Source organism: Ostrinia nubilalis, chromosome 12 (genome assembly GCF_963855985.1).
Source record: "Ostrinia nubilalis chromosome 12, ilOstNubi1.1, whole genome shotgun sequence".
NCBI classification, from domain to species: Eukaryota; Metazoa; Arthropoda; class Insecta; order Lepidoptera; family Crambidae; genus Ostrinia; species Ostrinia nubilalis.
Window position 1 is genome coordinate 1,442,806 of NC_087099.1, and position 18,295 is coordinate 1,461,100.

Genomic DNA, 18,295 nt, shown 5'->3' on the forward strand with positions numbered 1-18,295 from the left:
TCTCTTTCAGCTAAACTAACTATGTCGTATGAATGAAAGAGACAAAGTATGTCAGAGGTCGCAAATAGAAATTGTTTTTGTACAACTTCCACAAGCAGCTCACTCACTCAACATCATTCAATCACCTCCATGTTCAATCTACTCACTCACTCACTCACTGTCAAAAAAGCAAAACTCAAAACAAAGTGCGGACCGTTTTTGGTAATTTTCATATTTTTTTATGAAAAGTATTACGGAATAACTTTATCTCTTCAAGAAATGATAAAATAATCGTATAGTTATTTATCCAATAAAAAATGGAGAGAATTAACGGCGGTTTGTTACTAATATCGCTGTGTGCATTGCTTTGGGGTGTGGCCGGCCAATATGAATGGCAAATACGGGATGCTTTCGACGAAATTCGAGGGAAAATGGACAAAGTTACTGCAGATAACTGTTACATCACACACCTGGATGACCTGTACCTGCCAGAAGACTCTGTATCCCATCATCCAGATGTAAAAGAGATAAATATCAACCCCGTGTTTCCGAATAGAACGGCTATGTTGCATCTACACAACATGGCATTGACTCGAGCGTTCTTTTGGAGTTACATCCTGCAGTCCCGGTTCATCCGTCCAGCTATTAACGATACGTACGACCCCGGTATGATGTACTATTTCCTTTCTTCTGTGGCCGATGTGTCAGCTAACCCCTACATAAACGCCAGTTCTATTTATTTCTCTCCGAATATGTCGTACACTTCGTCATACAGAGGGTTCTTCAATAAAACTATGCCTCGATTTGCGCCTAGAGCGTTCAGAGCGGACGATTTCAATGATCCCGTCCATCTACAAAAGATATCTACTCTCAATACATTCCATGTGGAAGATCTTGGAGCGTTTGATCCAGAGAGCTTGTCCAAAGATTACACATCTGATTTCTATCGAACAAATGAATGGTACCAAAAATTGCTTCCGGATAAAGTGGAGAAGAGACATGACACAAAGACTACATATCAGGTTGAAATACGTTATGCTAATAACACCAATGAGACTTTCACTTTCCACGGTCCTCCAGGGAGTGATGAAGTGAGTATATTTTTCACTTTTCTATCACATCAAAAAGTAACAATATTTTTACGTAACAATACAAAATAGCTCTATAGTAGGTATGTCTACATTGCCTACATGTTAAAAAGTTTCCTTCCTTACTAGACTCCAGGACCTGTAAATTGGACCAGGCCCTATTTCGACTGTGGCCGTTTAAACAAATGGGTGTTGGCTGCTCTCTCTCCAGTTGCTGACATTTACCCACGTCACACACAATTCAGACATATCGAATACCCTACGTAAGTACCAGCTATATTATCTTTCTAACTAGAAATTTAATTTTTCAAACTTCAATAATATTAGTCTTGCTCATTTATCTACTTGCAACCTATTTAGCAGAAAAAGATTCCCGTCTGAATAGGAATTCAGAACAGAATTGATTAGGTGAATTAGTATCAGTCTATGCATAATGAAAGAAGAAAGAAAGAAAGAAAAATATTTTTATTTAGTCCAATGGAAACTTCTAGAAAGATTACATGAAATTGAAAATAAAGCTAATGCATTTTTTATTATTTTATGAACAGGTACACAGCAGTTGTAGTCATGGAAATGGATTACGACAGGATAGACATAAACCAGTGTCCACCGAGTCAAGGGAATGACAGACCGAATAGATTTGCATCTACGGCTCGATGTAAAATTGACACTACAGAAGTGAGTATTGTTTAACTTTTAGTTCTTAATTAGGAAGAAAAATAACATGTTTGTTAGTACAATAATTGAGAAATGTAAACTACAGACTTTATTCTGATAATATTCTGCCAAAGCTGATAATCTCCTCAAAGGTCATGTAAACACTCTAGACATTGTATGTATGCATTACATAATTTAATCCGCTGTAATAAGATTTAAATTGCAATGAAAAATGTATAATGTATTATTATATTTTTGTACATACTAATCTTAGGCTATCTTAGGTTCATAAAAACAACAATCAAGGTCCAATTAAACTCAACATAGACTAAACAGAAATTTAGACTTGTGATAGGTCTGAATATTGAAATTGAACCACTCATGCTGTATTTTGAGTTTGAACCAAAAGGAATCAGTAGAGTTTCAAAGCAAGCAACCAGAAAGGTACCAGGAAGGTGCTGGATGCAGGCCACTAACAACTGGAAATAAGTATACTAAAAATGTGAGTGGATGATGATGAGATGTTACTGTATCTCATTTTACCCTATAAAAAACCTATAAAAAACTCTTACTGGGCACATAGCTCACAGAGCTGTAATTGGCCACTGCGGCAGAAAAGATATCTAATGGTAACCACAGGTCGGAAGACATAGCGTGGGCCCCATTAAACCCCCATTAGGTGGACAGATGATTTCGTGAAGGTCGCGGGAAGTACCTGAATGCGGGCAGCGCAGAACGGGTTGTTATGGAAATCCTTGGAGGAGGTCTTTGTCCAGCAGTGGACGTCATTTGGCTGAAACGAACGTAAAAAGGATCACTATAGAAGTAGGTATAGATCTTTTCGTCCACGAAGACGCGCCCCACCATTCTTCCGCGAATGTTTAAATGTTATCGGTACACGCTAAATTATCCATGAGTGCACATGCACACTACGATAATGACGCTCGGATTAAACTCCCCGCACCCCGCGCTTTCCTCTACCAAAAATTGGTGGGGCGCGTCTTCGTGGATGAAACGATCTATGTATAACATTATACGTTTTCCAGTGCGAACCGCTGCACGGCTGGGGCTTCCGCCGCGGCGGCTACCAGTGCCGCTGCCGGCCCGGTTACCGCCTACCGAGCATTGTGCGCCGGCCTTATCTAGGCGAGCTGGTGGAGCGAGCTACATCCGACCAGTATTACAACAACTTCGACTGCCTGGAAATAGGATGTGAGTAGCTCTTTATGGTAGTTTATGGGGTGTCCATTAATTAGGTAAGGTGATTTTGTCGATTTTTGGCTCTACCTCCCCCTTAATTAAGTAAGGTCCCTCCCTCCATCTAATCTCACGAGATCTAAATGATACTCTATCATGTAATGTAAGCCCACTTGCCTGCACATGGACCGACAATTTCTAGAAGATGGCTATGATATCTATTGTAAAAAGCGGGTGCTTTGTTTGTGGCGTTAATTATTATAGGGAAGGGAAGGCGTGTGGAGGCGAGTAACACTCAAGTTATCTAGTTAAGTTTAGGCCATTGTTTATTCGTTACGACATACTGTGCAAGGCAGGCGCGGATCCACCGTTGTGGGCACTGTGGTAATGCCCACAACCCTAATCTGCTTGTTTTAATTATGATCTATTGATAAGATCCATAGGCTGATGATAAAAACGGCTGACTGATGAGCCTTTAAAAAATCGAGCGTGATTTGGAACACAGCTGTTCCACTAAAACGCCGCCGCCACCGACCACTTGGCTCTCATTTTGCTAATTTTTGGTGGCTGTGCCCACAACCTTTTTTGAGGGCTGGATCCGCGCCTGGTGCAAGGAGTAGTAGATGCGGGACGCAACCATGCCTTCACAACGAGTATCAAGCATTGGCTTTTCTTGGTTTGCGAAACTAAAATATTTAATCACTAGCGGCCGCCCGCGACTTCGTACTGTTACGGGGTCCCACCGTGAGAGGGTTTTAAAAAAACACTTTTAAAACACACTAGGTTATTATTGACTTTAGATACAAATTAATCGTGGGACCCTTGGGCAGCCGTACACTGAGAAGGTTCGGGGCGGACTGGCGAGTCAGGAATCGCGAGCCCGTGAAGCGGGCGAGCTCTTGGAAGGGGAAACCGCTGACGCTGTTTAACGTCAGGAATTCCCTTAACAGATCAGGGACCTAACACCTCCCCCTTTAAGAGGGAAACTCCTAGTTGGAAAAGGAGGTTTCCTGGGTTAAATCCTGGACCTGATACTGGGCAACTGGATGACTTCCTGGTCAAGTCTGTCAAGTTCAATGTCTTGCACTGAAGGTGCCACTGGTGGTGGATTTACAACGGTTCGGGGTTTAGGAAATTTAAGGCTGCTGCCGGGTAGTCGTCTTTTACATATAATGTATATCTTATATATAATGTAGATAATAATAATGATGCTGATAATAATTGTAGTAATCGAGTAATGTGTCCCATATTGGATTATATGTGGTTCTTCGATTATTTTGTTTAATTTTGAGGTAGTCTCCAAAAGTTTATGTTTTTCTTGGTCTAGGTTATCGAGATCTATATTTTGTAGTACAATAGGGGATACTTTACTTATGGATTGATTGAATCTAATTAAGTTACAGCAGGTATCATTAATGAGGTTAAAATCTGGTATGTTAACAGGTGATGTGATGTTGATTGCAATATTTCCGGGTAAAAGAGTCGTGCTACGGCAATAGCCTGTGCAACCACTTGGTATTGAGATGATACCAGTCCCGGAGATACTGGTCTCAAACAGTTTTGTCTTAATACAATCTATAGATATCTTATTGGGTAATGTTTGTACAAATATCCACTTATTATTACTGATAGCTTTCCATATGTCTAGTTTTCCGTATATGAACTTTGTTGCACACTGCACTGGGATTTCACTGATGACCTTGGTCATGAGTTCACTTTCACATGACGGTTTAGCGTCCGACGCGTACACGTTGGTGACGTCACAAACGTAGTCGGTTACCGTGGGGTTTACACATTGATTGAGGTTTTCTAAGTTACAATAGTGCATTTTGTCCTTGGTCATTGCTATAAACTTTGAACTTGGTATGATCAGGCTAAACGAATCGAGTTTAACAGAATTGTGAGGTGTAGGTAGGGCTATAGCGTGAAATAACATAAATTCCTTAGTTGAGACTAAAGGGATTTGTAGTACAAAAATAATCTTATTATCTATATAATAGCTAGCTATCTTAGAAATATTTAGAATGAAATGGATCGAGCTTAAATCTAATGCAATCGGTAATTTGGAATCATCGGGCAAGTGGCGATAACTTTCGGCAAGCTCTTGATATAACTTACGGGGGTTTAGAATGGATGGATGTAATAAATTCTGGCTACTGAAAAGGATAGCTGCAACTATGTCTTCTATCTGGAATGATAGAAGTAAAATAGCTGTTTCTAATTTTATTAGAATCTGGTCTGCATAATTTCGGATTAGTAATTCGTCGGTTTTAATGGATATGTTCTGTAGACCGAGGGAGAGCTTGTCGATAGCTGTGATTAAGTTAGCTTCATTAATTTTGATCCTGTCCAAAGTTTTGTTAAATGCCGTTATGACTGAAGTGGTGACAAGGATATTTTCTTTCATTAATGCAGCTAGCTTCTTTTGGTCGCCTTGTACAGTTTTTATTGCCTCATTGTATCTAATGCCGTCATCTTCGTCCAAAGTTCCGAAGATGTGTTTGAGGATTGTTCCGCCTCCCCCTATCCATGCACTCCTTCTACTTCTGTTCTCCAGAAGGTGGGAGATTGACGTGAAATCCTGCACCATGTTATGGTACAGTATTGCCAGAGGTTCCAGCACGCTGTTGCATTCTGACGGTTCTAATGTGCCCATTTGATTACACAATCTTTCGGCGGATTCTATTACTGATTTTATATTTGCTATGTGAGGACTCACGTGTGATATATCTATTGGTATTAAAACATTTAATTGGCCGTTCTTAATTCTAAGTTCCCCTAGGTAGTCGAAATAAAGTCCTGGGCTTGTTCTGATCGGCTGTATATATTCCCGTTTGGCATGGACTTCCAGAGAGGCGCTGAAAGCGAGGTAAGTTAATTAATTATTTGCTAGTTATATTTATGCTACTTGCATGTAATTATTTCTTTAAATTTTATGTTAAATTATATATTTAATTTATTATATTAATATATATTATTGTTATATATATATATATTTAGTTATACGAATCTACTGCATGTGTGTTTTATCGATGTTTCTTATACTAATTTATTATATTTAATATGTGTATTATACTTCTTCATGTATAATATAATATTGTCTATATCTAGCCTATTATATTTTATCTTAACTAATCCTTATTTTATGATTACAGGTTCCCCTGGACTTCTGCCGGTTTGACCTGATCATAGTGGTGCCTTATATGCCGGCGATTTATTAATAAAGAGAGTGTATTATTTCCGTGAATTTTTACGACTTTGTAGGGGCCCTTCCATAGTGGCGATAGAGCCTTACGGAGTCGGAGGTGATTTTTCAGGTATACGTAATCGCCTACCTTATATTGGACTGGGCGACTGTGCGAGTCGTAATAGGCTTTAGATGTGGTTTTAGATTTTTGGATATGTTCTAGGGCTTTTTCACGTGAGTATTTAAGCCGGTTTTGTAGCATACGAACATATTCGGGATATGTTGTTTGAGAATTGTCGTCGAAGATTGAGTTAGGTATGAATGGCTTTGAGCCGAACATCAACTCGTAAGGAGTGTAATGTGTTGTCGCATGTGTAGCTGTATTATAAGCGAGCATTGCCGTGTATACATAGCGAGGCCAATTATTTTGATCCTCGTTTACATATGATTTTAGGTACTCCTTCAAAGTAGAGTGGCTCCTTTCAAGTGCACCCTGGGTTTGCGGATGATACGGCGAGGACCAGAGTTGTTTGATCTTAAGGAACTCGCAGGTTCTCTTGAAGAGTTCTGACATGAAGTTTGTTCCCTGGTCGGTGAGGATGATTTTGGGGATGCCGAAAATAGAGATATAATGCAGGAGGCACTCACTGGTTTCCTCAGCAGTAGTGCTGCGGATTGGGTAAGCAGAGGAGAACTTTGTGAGGTCATCCTGGATGGTGAGAATGAACCTCAGCTTGGCTGGGCCGGATTCAGGTAAAGGTCCAACGATATCTAGTGATATACGTTGGCAAGGCGCCGTGGATGTGCTGGTAATCTGCATGGGAGCGCGGTTTACTTTCCTGAGGGCCTTGTTCTCCTGGCACTGTTTGCATTGTTTAACATAATTCTCTATGTCTGAGCGCATACCCTTCCAATAGTATTGTTCCTTGATTCTACTAAGCATGCGGGCGGATCCCAAGTGACCTGCTATGGGAATGTCATGATTTTCAAATAGGATTTTCTTAATCTCGCTTGGTGTTGGGTACTGGATGTTATTGTGATAAATATTTACTACAAGGTTCGTATTGTGGAAAAGGTACAAGATGATATTGTAGATTTTAATGAAGGAATGGACTTCGAAAGCGTTTCTGAAGTCTGAGATGGCTATGTCATGCACATCAGTGGCCTCCATGATAGAATCACGGGCCTTCTTGATTGTTCTGAGGATTTCTGGATACGATGCGACGTCGAAGTGATTAACCCTAGTAAAAAGAAGGTAATAGATCTTATTATTTGACTCGTACTTGTAGTAAGAGTAGAGTTCTCTCTCGAAGTTTAGGGATTCGGTTGGGATATCACCCAAAATCTCTTGCAGGTAGGGATTTGATTCGTCCAAATCGATAGATGTGGGAATCAGGATGATTCTGGATGTACTTTTGGTAAGCGCTTCGTTGTGTTCGACAACTTGGGTGTTAAGGATGTTGTCCTTGTTTGTCATGATTTTGAGTAGGTGAGAATAATCCCCGGACAGGAGACTTGGATCAGGTGTGGGTCGAGCAGGTGCTGGTACAGGGGCACCTGGGGAGGACCTAGGTACCGGGTCGTTTTCCAGTTGGATCGGTTCACTCCCTGGGCTATTGCTGATCGAAGGTAGGTCGTTGTCTTCGAGTAGCCCGATAGAGGGAAGGTCATTGCTATCGATATCAATTGGGCTGAATGGCAGCTGGACATCGAGGTCTTCCAGAGTTATTGGACTAAAGGCTGGAGAGGTATCTACTGGGAGGTTTCGTTCTGCGGGAGGAGATTGCGTTGGTTCCCCTTCAGGTGTAGGTTCCTCGGTCGGTAGGACAGGGTGAACGGGGAACCGTGACAACGCATCTGCGTTGGTGTTTGTTTTGCCTTTCTTATAGTGGATTTCGTAATCAAATTCTTCCAATTTCAGGCGCCAGCGGATAAGTCTGGAGCCGGGATCCTTGCTGTTGAAGAGCCACTGCAATGGCTTGTGATCGGAAAGAATTTTGAATCGGTTTCCGTAAAGGTAAGGTCGATATATTTTGGTGCCAAAGACTATAGCGAGACATTCCTTTTCCGTGACGCTATAGTTGGACTCTGCCTTGTTTAAGGTGCGGGACGCATAAGCGATTGGGCGATCCTGTCCAATTGGACCTTGCGACAGGATGGCAGAGATTGCGTGGTTGGAGGCATCGCAGGTCAGTAAGAAAGGTTGCGTGAAATCTGGATAGGCCAGAATTGGGGCAGTAACGAGTTTCTCCTTTAGTGTGTCAAAAGCCAGCTGTTGTTCGTTCTGCCATTTGAATGGGACATCCTTTTTTAGTAATGATGTCAGAGGTTTTGCGAGTTTAGAAAAGTTCTCAATAAATCGACGATAATATGAGACAAGCCCTAAGAAGGACTTGATGTCTTTTGGGGACCCAGGAGTTGGGAAATCGGTGACTGCACGGACCTTGTCGGGATTAGGCTGGACTCCATTTTGGTTGATGATGTGGCCTAGATAGACGACTTCTTTGCGAAGGAACTCACATTTGTCGGGTTGGAGTTTGAGGTTGAAGGCTCGCAGCCGGTCGAACACGCTTTTCAGGTTCTCGCAGTGGGTTTCCAGGTCAAAGCTGTAGATGACAACATCGTCAAGGTAAACGAAGCACCTATGCCCCTGCAGGCCAGAGAGGCAGTTGTTCATGAGCTTCTGGAACGTGGAAGGAGCGTTCTTGAGGCCAAACGGCATCCTGTTAAATTGGAAATGCCCCTGTGGGACAGAAAAAGCGGTTTTGGGTGCATCTTGTGGATCTATAAGGAGTTGATGAAACCCAGAGGTGAGATCCAGGGTACTGAAATACTTGCTTTTCCCCAATTGGTCGAGGATCTCGTGGATCTGAGGTATGGGGTAGGTTTCACCTATCGTTATATTGTTCAGTTTTCTATAATCAATGACGACCCTCCATTTCCTCTTCCCCTGTGAGTCCAGCTTCTTGGGAACAATCCATATAGGAGAGCTCCATGGGGATGAGGAAGGTTCGATGATATTTTGTTTGAGCATTTGGTCAATTTGTGATTCCACTTCTCGTTTATGGCATTCTGGAAACCTGTATGATTTGGTGTGGACTGGGTCATCAGTTGTAGTTTTGATCTTATGGTCCAGTGCAGTGGTAAAGGTTAATTGGTCCTCTGGGAGGTGAAAAATATCCGAGTATTGAGAGCAGAGTTCCGTTATGGCCTCGGTCTCTTCTTTGTTTAAGTGACCGAGTCTGAGGGAGGCTAATACCTCCTTTGTACGTTTAGAAGCGTTTCGTGAAGTACTGGTGGGTGCCTGGATGGCATCGGGATACAGGGGTAGCAAGTGGAAATTCAGGTTGGATTTTACTTTGATTGGGGACTCAGACGTGTTGGCTACTGTGATGTTGATACGTTTGTTTTCCTTTACCTTTACGATGCAGTTGGCCACGAGAAGGGATTCAGAAATGTGCTGGTCTATGATGATCCCTTCCTTAAGATTGGTGTTCTGGATGGTGCATTCAATCACCGATTCGGAGCGGGGAGGGATCAAGTAGACTGGCTCGTGGAAATGGAGTTTTAAATTGACACCTGTTATTTTTATGGTGTCCTTGGTGTAGTCTATACTACAGCCAAATTTGGTGAAAAAGTCAGTACCGAGGATCCCATCGTAGGGTAACTTTATATTCTTAATAACGTGAAATTTGTGGTGAACGACCTTTTTGTCATTTAACCTGAGTTTCAACGGGAAATGACCTAACGTTGGGGTTGTCGAGTCGCCGGGGTCGATTCCCTTTAAGTTGACCGGTTCCCTAGTGAGTTTCGGGTTTTTCCGGATGCAGGACTCCTTTAATAAGGAGATGGCGGATCCTGAGTCTACCAGGAGTGTAATGGGGATGTCCGCTATTTGTGATTCGATTAGAATATGGGGTAACAACTTCTGCGTTGTGTCGAGATTTATTTCGAAGACTTCGAGATTGGAATTAGACGGGGATACCTCTGTACACGCCCGGTTGCCCGGGATAGAATTGGAAGGTGGTGCTACTGCGCCGATCCGGTTACCCGGAATGAATTTGAGAGGTGGCGTTACTGCGCCGATCCGGTTACCCGGAATGGAATTGAGAGGTGGCGTTATTGCGCCGATCCGGTTGCCCGGAATGGAATTGAGAGGTGGCGTTATTGCGCCGATCCGGTTGCCCGGAATGGAATTGAGAGGTGGCGTTACTGCGCCGATCCGGTTACCCGGAATGGAATTGGAAGGTAAGGCACTCGCTTGGGGCCGGTCACCCGTAGGGTCCTTACGTATTTGGCTGGTGTCGGATTTGGGTTTTTTTGTGAGGCTGGGCTTCGCGAGACACCGTCGTGAGCCCACTATTCGTTTAAAGCCTCGTCTTGTTCGTAATCGGCCTCGTTTTCCTCGTCCAGTGTTTCCTGGACGTGGAAGGCACGTCGGGGAGCCTGCTGGCTCGTGCTGGATCCCGCGGGAGGCCCGGACGAGGAGGGCTGTTCGCGATTTTTAGAATTAGCATATTGCCTCTTTCGGCAATCTTTGATATCATGTCCCGGGTTTCTACAATACCGACAGAACAAGCCTTGGGAGTTGGAACTTTGATTTTGATTTGGGTTTTGGTTAGACTGTGTGTTATTTGGTCTGTTCCCGTTATTGGGTCGCCTGATGTTGGGTTTGGATTCCTGTTGAGGAATAGTCCTCTTATATATGGATTGTTGAATACGTTCCTCCGAGATGGCCATATTGATGGCTTCGTTAAGCGACTTCGGGGCCTGACACCTAATAATGTTTGATATTCTAGGGAGGAGACCCATCACGAAGTGATGCAGAGCTAGGTCGGACATGGCCGCCGTGCGACCAGCGAGCTCCTTTTGTTTTGAATGGGAGAGAGAGATTTCTGTCAACAGTTGTGACAGGCAGGTCTCCACCCTAAGGGCGAATTGAGAAACGTTTTCAGTTTGGGCCTGGCGGCACTCTTGCAGGTCCATTAATAAATGAGCATAATGTTTTCGTTCAGAGAACTGTGTTTTAAGAAAAGATTTTAATTGGTCCCAAGATTCAAATTCTTTGATGGAGCAGGCCGTTTCGGCCTTGCCCTGAAGCTGGCACAATATGTACTTGAAGAGGATGTCCTTTTGGGACTCCGTGGCCAAGTCGTATGCATTGTTACAATTAACTAGAAACGAGTTTAGTGTCTCCCGGTTTCCGTCGTATGGCTTAATGAACTTAAGTAAGATTCCAAGGTCCATTTCGCTGGACATTTTGGGGACCTGGGTTTGTGAACGGGTCTTTCGGACGGAAGTTGGTGAACCAGGGGCCGATCGGCACTCAGCAGGTTGGAACTCCGGGACGTCAATCGATAACGCAGGGATTTCCTCACTCTTGGGAGGTTTTGGCATTATGATTTTAACAATGGATACAAAGAAGGGTTTGTTTTAGCCCTTTGTTACAATTACACACAAAGGATCTAGATATAGCAAACACAGTGAACAATGACCAAGGACTCACTACAATGTTGTTAGCAGCGCGATGTACCCGATGACGTTCGGCATTCTGCAGCGACAATGGAGTGTTGTTCTGGTGCTCGCGCTGCGCTGCGATGAATGGCCCGTTGTGTGGGGCTGCGTAGCTCGGCGCGATAAGTTGCGATGAATGGCTCACTGTGCGGGCTGAGGCGACTCGGCGGGGAAGAACCGCTGCTGCGGTTTGCGATGTTTTGGCGGGAACGAGTATGTAGGCAACAATGGCCCGACGCGCTCTGATGAGATGTACTCGCGCAGGGCAGGGATGAGGCGACGAAGATGGAGAAATTCAATACACACACAGATGGGTTCACAGGGCACGGTTACGATGGTTGTGCACGGCACGGAGATGGTAGTCAGTCCGCAATATAAATGTAACGCGTGACCCGGATAGAAAGCACTGGGGGATGTTCGGATCCCACCGCTGCCACCAAATGTTACGGGGTCCCACCGTGAGAGGGTTTTAAAAAAACACTTTTAAAACACACAAGGTTATTATTGACTTTAGATACAAATTAATCGTGGGACCCTTGGGCAGCCGTACACTGAGAAGGTTCGGGGCGGACTGGCGAGTCAGGAATCGCGAGCCCGTGAAGCGGGCGAGCTCTTGGAAGGGGAAACCGCTGACGCTGTTTAACGTCAGGAATTCCCTTAACAGATCAGGGACCTAACAGTACGCTTGGATCCCGTTTTACCCCCTTAGGGGCGGAGTTTCGTAAAATCCTTTCTTTCTATTTCTCATAACATCTACCTGCATGCCAAATTTCAGCTCGATCCGTCCAGTGGTTTGGGCTGTGCGTTGATAGATCATCAGACAGTCAGTCACCTTTGAGTTATACATATAATTTAGTTAACCATTTTCTCCAGGGGTGCAACGCCTGCCAGTGCAGTGGGAGCGCGCGCACCCGTTCATTCGCGCGCTGTACAGGGACCAGTACTACGAGTACGTGAACGCGACGGCCGGCGCGCGCGCTTTGCACGCCGAGCGCGTCAACGTGTACGAAGTGCTCAACTTCATCCGCGGCGTGCAGCCGGGGAACTGCTCCAAGTGAGTATTGTACCCAGGGTACAACGCCATTGCAAGTTGGCCCAAGGTTCTCTAATCACATCGCCCCCCGTCCTGGGGGGCCTGTAGGGCCCGCCGTGTAGGCGGGCAATCGCCGGGAGGGACTGTGGTAGTGAAGGCTTTGTCCGGAATCCCACAGTTCCTTCCCACTTAAGGCGAATGACGGAGCACCGGGGTCTTTTTAGTGGGTATGCCTTTGTCCTTCTGACTTGGTGAGCCCCACATAACCTACCCTGTCCCCGCAGGGTAGGTATGCAATTCAATGCATTTTTTCCCTGAAAAAAAAAGGTTCTCTAATCACAAAGCGAAGTGATGCTACAGGCAATCGCTGATAGTGATGCACTGACAGGTTTTAGCGGCACGGGACTGCCAAACAGGTTTTAGCGGCACGGGACTGAAAATAAGTATCTATGTCAACCTCTGCATGTATACGGACTTGCAAGCGAGATGTCATTTTTTTTTATTTTTTTATGCACAACGAGGAAGCTCTTGGCCTATATCTCACCTGATGGTAAGTGACGATCTCACGATCAGGCCGAAGGATTTTCTCACACTTATTAATACTTTTATTTCTCTGTTTTTATTCAAGGTACAACCCAACAGATTTGACCCTGAATGGCGATATAGCATTCGGCGCTGAAGAGCAATTTGAAAACCAAGCCAAGATGGCCGTGCGACTGGCCAACTTTATCAGCGCTTTCTTACAGGTAAGCGTAGGGTGCGCCAAAGTTCACCTAAATTTTCAACTCCGAAAATTGGAAGTCCGAAAATGTTCTTCCTAAAATTTTTCATCCTAACAATCACAATTCCTAACTACTCTATCTCTAATGTTCATAATTCCGAATCATTCAACTTCATAATGTCATTAGCAATAAACATCTATTATACTTTTATTTGTTCTCCTAGATTTTCTAAACATAACCATATTTTACACTATTATTCAAAGTCATATCTTTTAATTTTGTTTAGATGTCTTTCTTTGACGATATATTAAAGTTCAAGTTTGTTGGCATTAGCACGTATACTTGAGTCCCGCTCCAGTCATTCAGTCAAGTTCGAGAAACGAATCGGTCCTATTCATAATTATTGGTTTAGGTTAGGTTAGAACTGTGACCACAACGCACCAGCCGAGCGAGCGAAGCCAGAGTCCCGCTCCAGTCATTCAGTCAAGTTCCAGAAACGAATCAGTCCTATTCATAATTATTGGTTTAGGTTAGGTTAGAACTGTGACCACAACGCACGAGCCGAGCGAGCGAAGCCAGAGTCCCGCTCCAGCCATTCAGTCAAGTTCCAGAAACGAATCGGTCCTATTCATAATTATTGGTTTAGGTTAGGTTAGAACTGTGACCACAACGCACGAGCCGAGCGAGCGAAGCCAGAGTCCCGCTCCAGTCATTCAGTCAAGTTCCAGAAACGAATCGGTCCTATTCATAATTATTGGTTTAGGTTAGGTTAGAACTGTGACCACAACGCACCAGCCGAGCGAGCCAAGCCAGAGTCCCGCTCCAGTCATTCAGTCAAGTTCCAGAAACGAATCGGTCCTACTCATAATTATTGGTTTAGGTTAGGTTAGAACTGTGACCACAACGCACCAGCCGAGCGAGCCAAGCCAGAGTCCCGCTCCAGTCATTCAGTCAAGTTCCAAAAACGAATCGGTCCTATTCATAATTATTGGTTTAGGTTAGGTTAGAACTGTGACCACAACGCACGAGCCGAGCGAGCGAAGCCAGAGTCCCGCTCCAGTTATTCAGTCAAGTTCCAGAAACGAATCGGTCCTATTGATAATTATTGGTTTAGGTTAGGTTAGAACTGTGACCACAACGCACGAGCCGAGCGAGCGAAGCCAGAGTCCCGCTCCAGTCATTCAGTCAAGTTCCAGAAACGAATCGGTCTATTCATTATTATTGGTTTAGGTTAGGTTAGAACTGTGGCCTTACGTTTCATTCGCGAAGACCGTACTTCTGTACGTAGTATTTATTATTATTCTATGGTATGAGTGAAAATATTATGGTAATGTTTAGGGATAAAAGTGTTATAATAAAAAACAGTAGGAGTTTAAATATATTTACATAAATGATATTATTAATTACAATTTTCGGAAATATGAGTGTTATGAACATCGCCGGTAGCACTAAAAATAGTATGAATGAAAACTTTAGGATGAAAAATTTTAGGAAGAGTGATCATTCGGATTTAAAATCGTTAGGAAGAACAATTTCGGGTAAATAACTTTAGGTGAGCCAATATGGACCCGTAAGCGTAGTATTCACATCTATCAATACCAAGTTTCATAATTTCAGCCACAGTCCAAAGGACCAATGCTGAACATAGGCCTCCACCAATGATTTCCACATCGCCCGGTGGGTAGCGGCCTGTATCCAGCGCCTTTCCGCTACCATTATGAGGTCGGCGGTCCACCTTGTGAGTGGACGTCTCACGCTGCATCATGCCGCAGTGTAACCGTATTGCAGTATTGCGAGCCACAGTACAGTTGATGTCGCACGGAAATCGCTAAAAAATCCACTTTCGTTTGAATTTTTTTTTGGTGGATAATGCGTTTGTAAGTGCATAATAAATCATCAAAATAAATATGGCGAGGATTGAAATCAACACCCTGTATTATATGACTTTTTCTAGGTATCTGACCCTCAAGAAGTGTTCAGTGGCACCCGCGTAGCTGATAAAGCTCTGACCGAAGACCAAATGATTGGTGAGACACTGGCTATCGTGCTCGGAGACTCCAAAGTGTGGTCTGCAGGTAACATTCTTCTATTTCCTTATTTAGAAAGAAACAAAAATAATTTATTTAGTTCAAAATAAATACAAAGTTTATAGTATACTGATATGTATTTAACCAAGTACTATTTATTGATCTTTCAGTATGTTTTCGTATGTGAAATTAATGTCGTTGGTGTACTTTTTTCGATCGATAATTTTATGTTACAGGTACTTACTGGGATAGAAACAAGTTCACAAATCGCACGTTCTTCGCACCATTTGCTTACAAAACTGAATTGAACACAAGAAAGTTCAAACTGGAGGACTTGGCGAGATTGAATAAGACAGGTAAATCTTCATTATTTGGAAAACATTCAATAGAAAACCAAATTCATTGACTAGTCGCTATGTTACAAGCTCTGCGACGTCTATAGCTAGTAATTGACGTGTGATTTTAAAAAAAAAATTATATTATTTGATTTCAGAGGAACTCTACACCAACAAACCATGGTTCCAATTCTTGAAGCAGCGTTGGTCGACCAACTTCGACAGCTTGGAACAGTTCTTCCTCAAGATGAAGATCCGCGATGACGAATTTGGGAAATACTTGAAGAAGTACGAGAGATTCCCGACTTACTACAGGGCGGCTAACCTAAAGCATGGCCACTGGACCAGGCCCTACTTTGACTGCGATGGACACTTGAAGCAGTGGGTGATTACGTATGCTGCTCCTTTCTTCGGCTGGGACAGCGTTAAAGTCAAACTGGAGTTCAAGTAAGTTACAATTTTAATCCACCATCTTTCAATATAACAAAAATGTATTTGATAGATTATAAATACAAAATGCTTTATTATATAAATTATAGACAATACTTATTTTAGCAAAAATTCTTGCATAAAATGGTACTTTTTCTTGCCACAGTGTTACTATTTGTGTGCCACATATGACACACTGGCTTATTGAGTTAAACATTATGTTTTTGTGCAATTTTCAGAGGCGTGGTGGCCGTCACGATGTCTCTGATGTCGCTGGATATAAACCAATGCCCTGACAAGTACTACGTGCCAAACGCTTTCAAGAGCACCGACAAATGCGACCGGAGATCCTCTTATGTGAGTACACAGATATAAAAATACCATAATATTTTTTGCAAAGTAAAATCTATAACCACTAAAATAAGTTATGTGTTTATTTTGCTGTGTTGTCGTTTGTTCTGACTACTAATCCACATTTCATTGATGTAATAAAGTGCGGCACAAATCACCTCGAACTTAAACCATCCATGTATCTTGTTAATTATCTTTAAACATCTGACCCAGATTTGGTACTTATAAAATTTTGCCTTTTTGATTTAAGTCTACATATTTTACTAACTTTTACTTTCTCCCTAGTGCGTCCCAATCCTGGGCCGCGGGTTCGAAGCGGGCGGCTACAAGTGCGAGTGCCTGCAAGGCTACGAGTACCCCTTCGAGGATCCGATCACGTACTACGACGGTCAGATCGTGGAGGCCGAGTTCCAGAACATAATCGCCGACAAGGAGACGCGCATAGACATGTTCAAGTGTCGTCTAGCTGGCGCCGCGGCCATGCAGAGCAGCTTTATAGTGATCGTCGGCGTTTTGTTAGTGCTGATGAGGGTTAGGTAAGGTACTGTGTAGTCTGCGCCAATAGAATCCGGCAATTTTATAAAACTAGCATCTATAAGAGGCTACAGTCAAGCCTATCACGCTAATAGTATGTTAGCGATAGTGAAATTAAGGAGACAATGGTCTGTGTATTAGGACCTTAAATTCACGATGAGTAAGAATCTTAAGAGATTTACCTCACTTGGCAATAAACTATGTATACATAAATCACTAAAGACAGACAGTTTCGTGTAAATGTTATTCGGTATCATTTGTTTGAAAGATTGTCGATTTCTATTGGCGCAGTCTATAGTAAGTTTATTATTCCGAACAGCGGTGACCCGTCGGAATGCTAAAAACAATGTTATCATTGATCAAAGATATTTTTTATAGAGAAAAAGTGAAAATTAAGCTAAGGTAGTACAAAATTGATAAATTTTATCACAAAAATGCAATATCACAGTTCAGGATAATATTATTATAATAAAACTCCAGTGAACATAAGGTTGCCTTAGGCTGTATACAGCTATTGTTTAATTTAACTGTCCCAAATGTGGGACGTGTGCAATATTTTACAGGATATCATTGAATCATTTTAACTTTTCTTTAAAAACTTATTTTACTTAATCTCAACAGAATCTCTTTAATCAATTTTATGTATAGAATAATGTGAGTGTATTCATACATAGTGTTAGATCTTATTTACCTCTCAGTCAAAGATTTAAGTTTTATAAAAAAATATTTTTATGTGACCCAAATAAAAATTAACATTTTACTTTTATAATATTATATCATTCCAATTACATTTCAAAACACATAGTTGTTACGTCTTTATTTAAAAAACTTATTGTTTTGTACCTTTACATTTTACTGTCCATTTTTTATGTTACATTTTTTTATAACTTTTTACTCTGTTGTGTACCTATTTATTACTATATCTCTTATTTTATATGATATTATTATTTTACATTGCATTTTTCTAGTTATTATGCTGGACATATCTTTAAAAGCTAATGATTTATTATAAGACTTAAGACTTTTTGAATATTGTTTATACAGTGAGCCTGATATTTTCTTATTTGTATTGTGTATTCTATGCGTTTGCATTTAGTTTTATTATTAAGAAGACATACCGTTGTGTAGGGTTTATTTTTTATTTATGTATAGGAATGATTTGTATTGAAAAACGTATCAAATGTAACATTTTATGTATTTCGTTTTTTTTTTATGTTTATAATTCAATTAAACAATATAAAT

The 18,295-nt window shown here is 42.2% G+C and overlaps 1 protein-coding gene across 1 annotated transcript; it reads left to right on the forward strand.

Annotated features, from left to right (window-relative positions):
• The first annotated feature begins 143 nt into the window (after positions 1-143).
• On the forward strand, positions 144-18,295 carry LOC135076764 (uncharacterized). The gene is made up of 11 exons (XM_063971186.1): positions 144-1,070; positions 1,197-1,330; positions 1,616-1,745; positions 2,771-2,936; positions 12,496-12,676; positions 13,284-13,401; positions 15,332-15,452; positions 15,641-15,760; positions 15,898-16,186; positions 16,408-16,525; positions 16,805-18,295. The coding sequence occupies exons 1-11, from the start codon at positions 297-299 to the stop codon at positions 17,057-17,059; spliced, it is 2,406 nt and encodes an 801-aa protein (XP_063827256.1). The 5' UTR covers positions 144-296; the 3' UTR covers positions 17,060-18,295.

Excerpts from the sequence above, each read along its gene's own strand:
- LOC135076764 (XM_063971186.1), top strand. The coding sequence starts at position 297 with ATGGAGAGAATTAACGGCGGTTTGTTACTAATATCGCTGTGTGCATTG. Across the intron at positions 1,746-2,770 it reads GTAAAATTGACACTACAGAA|TGCGAACCGCTGCACGGCTG; the intron begins GTGAGTATTGTT and ends TACGTTTTCCAG. Across the intron at positions 12,677-13,283 it reads CAGCCGGGGAACTGCTCCAA|GTACAACCCAACAGATTTGA; the intron begins GTGAGTATTGTA and ends TTTTTATTCAAG.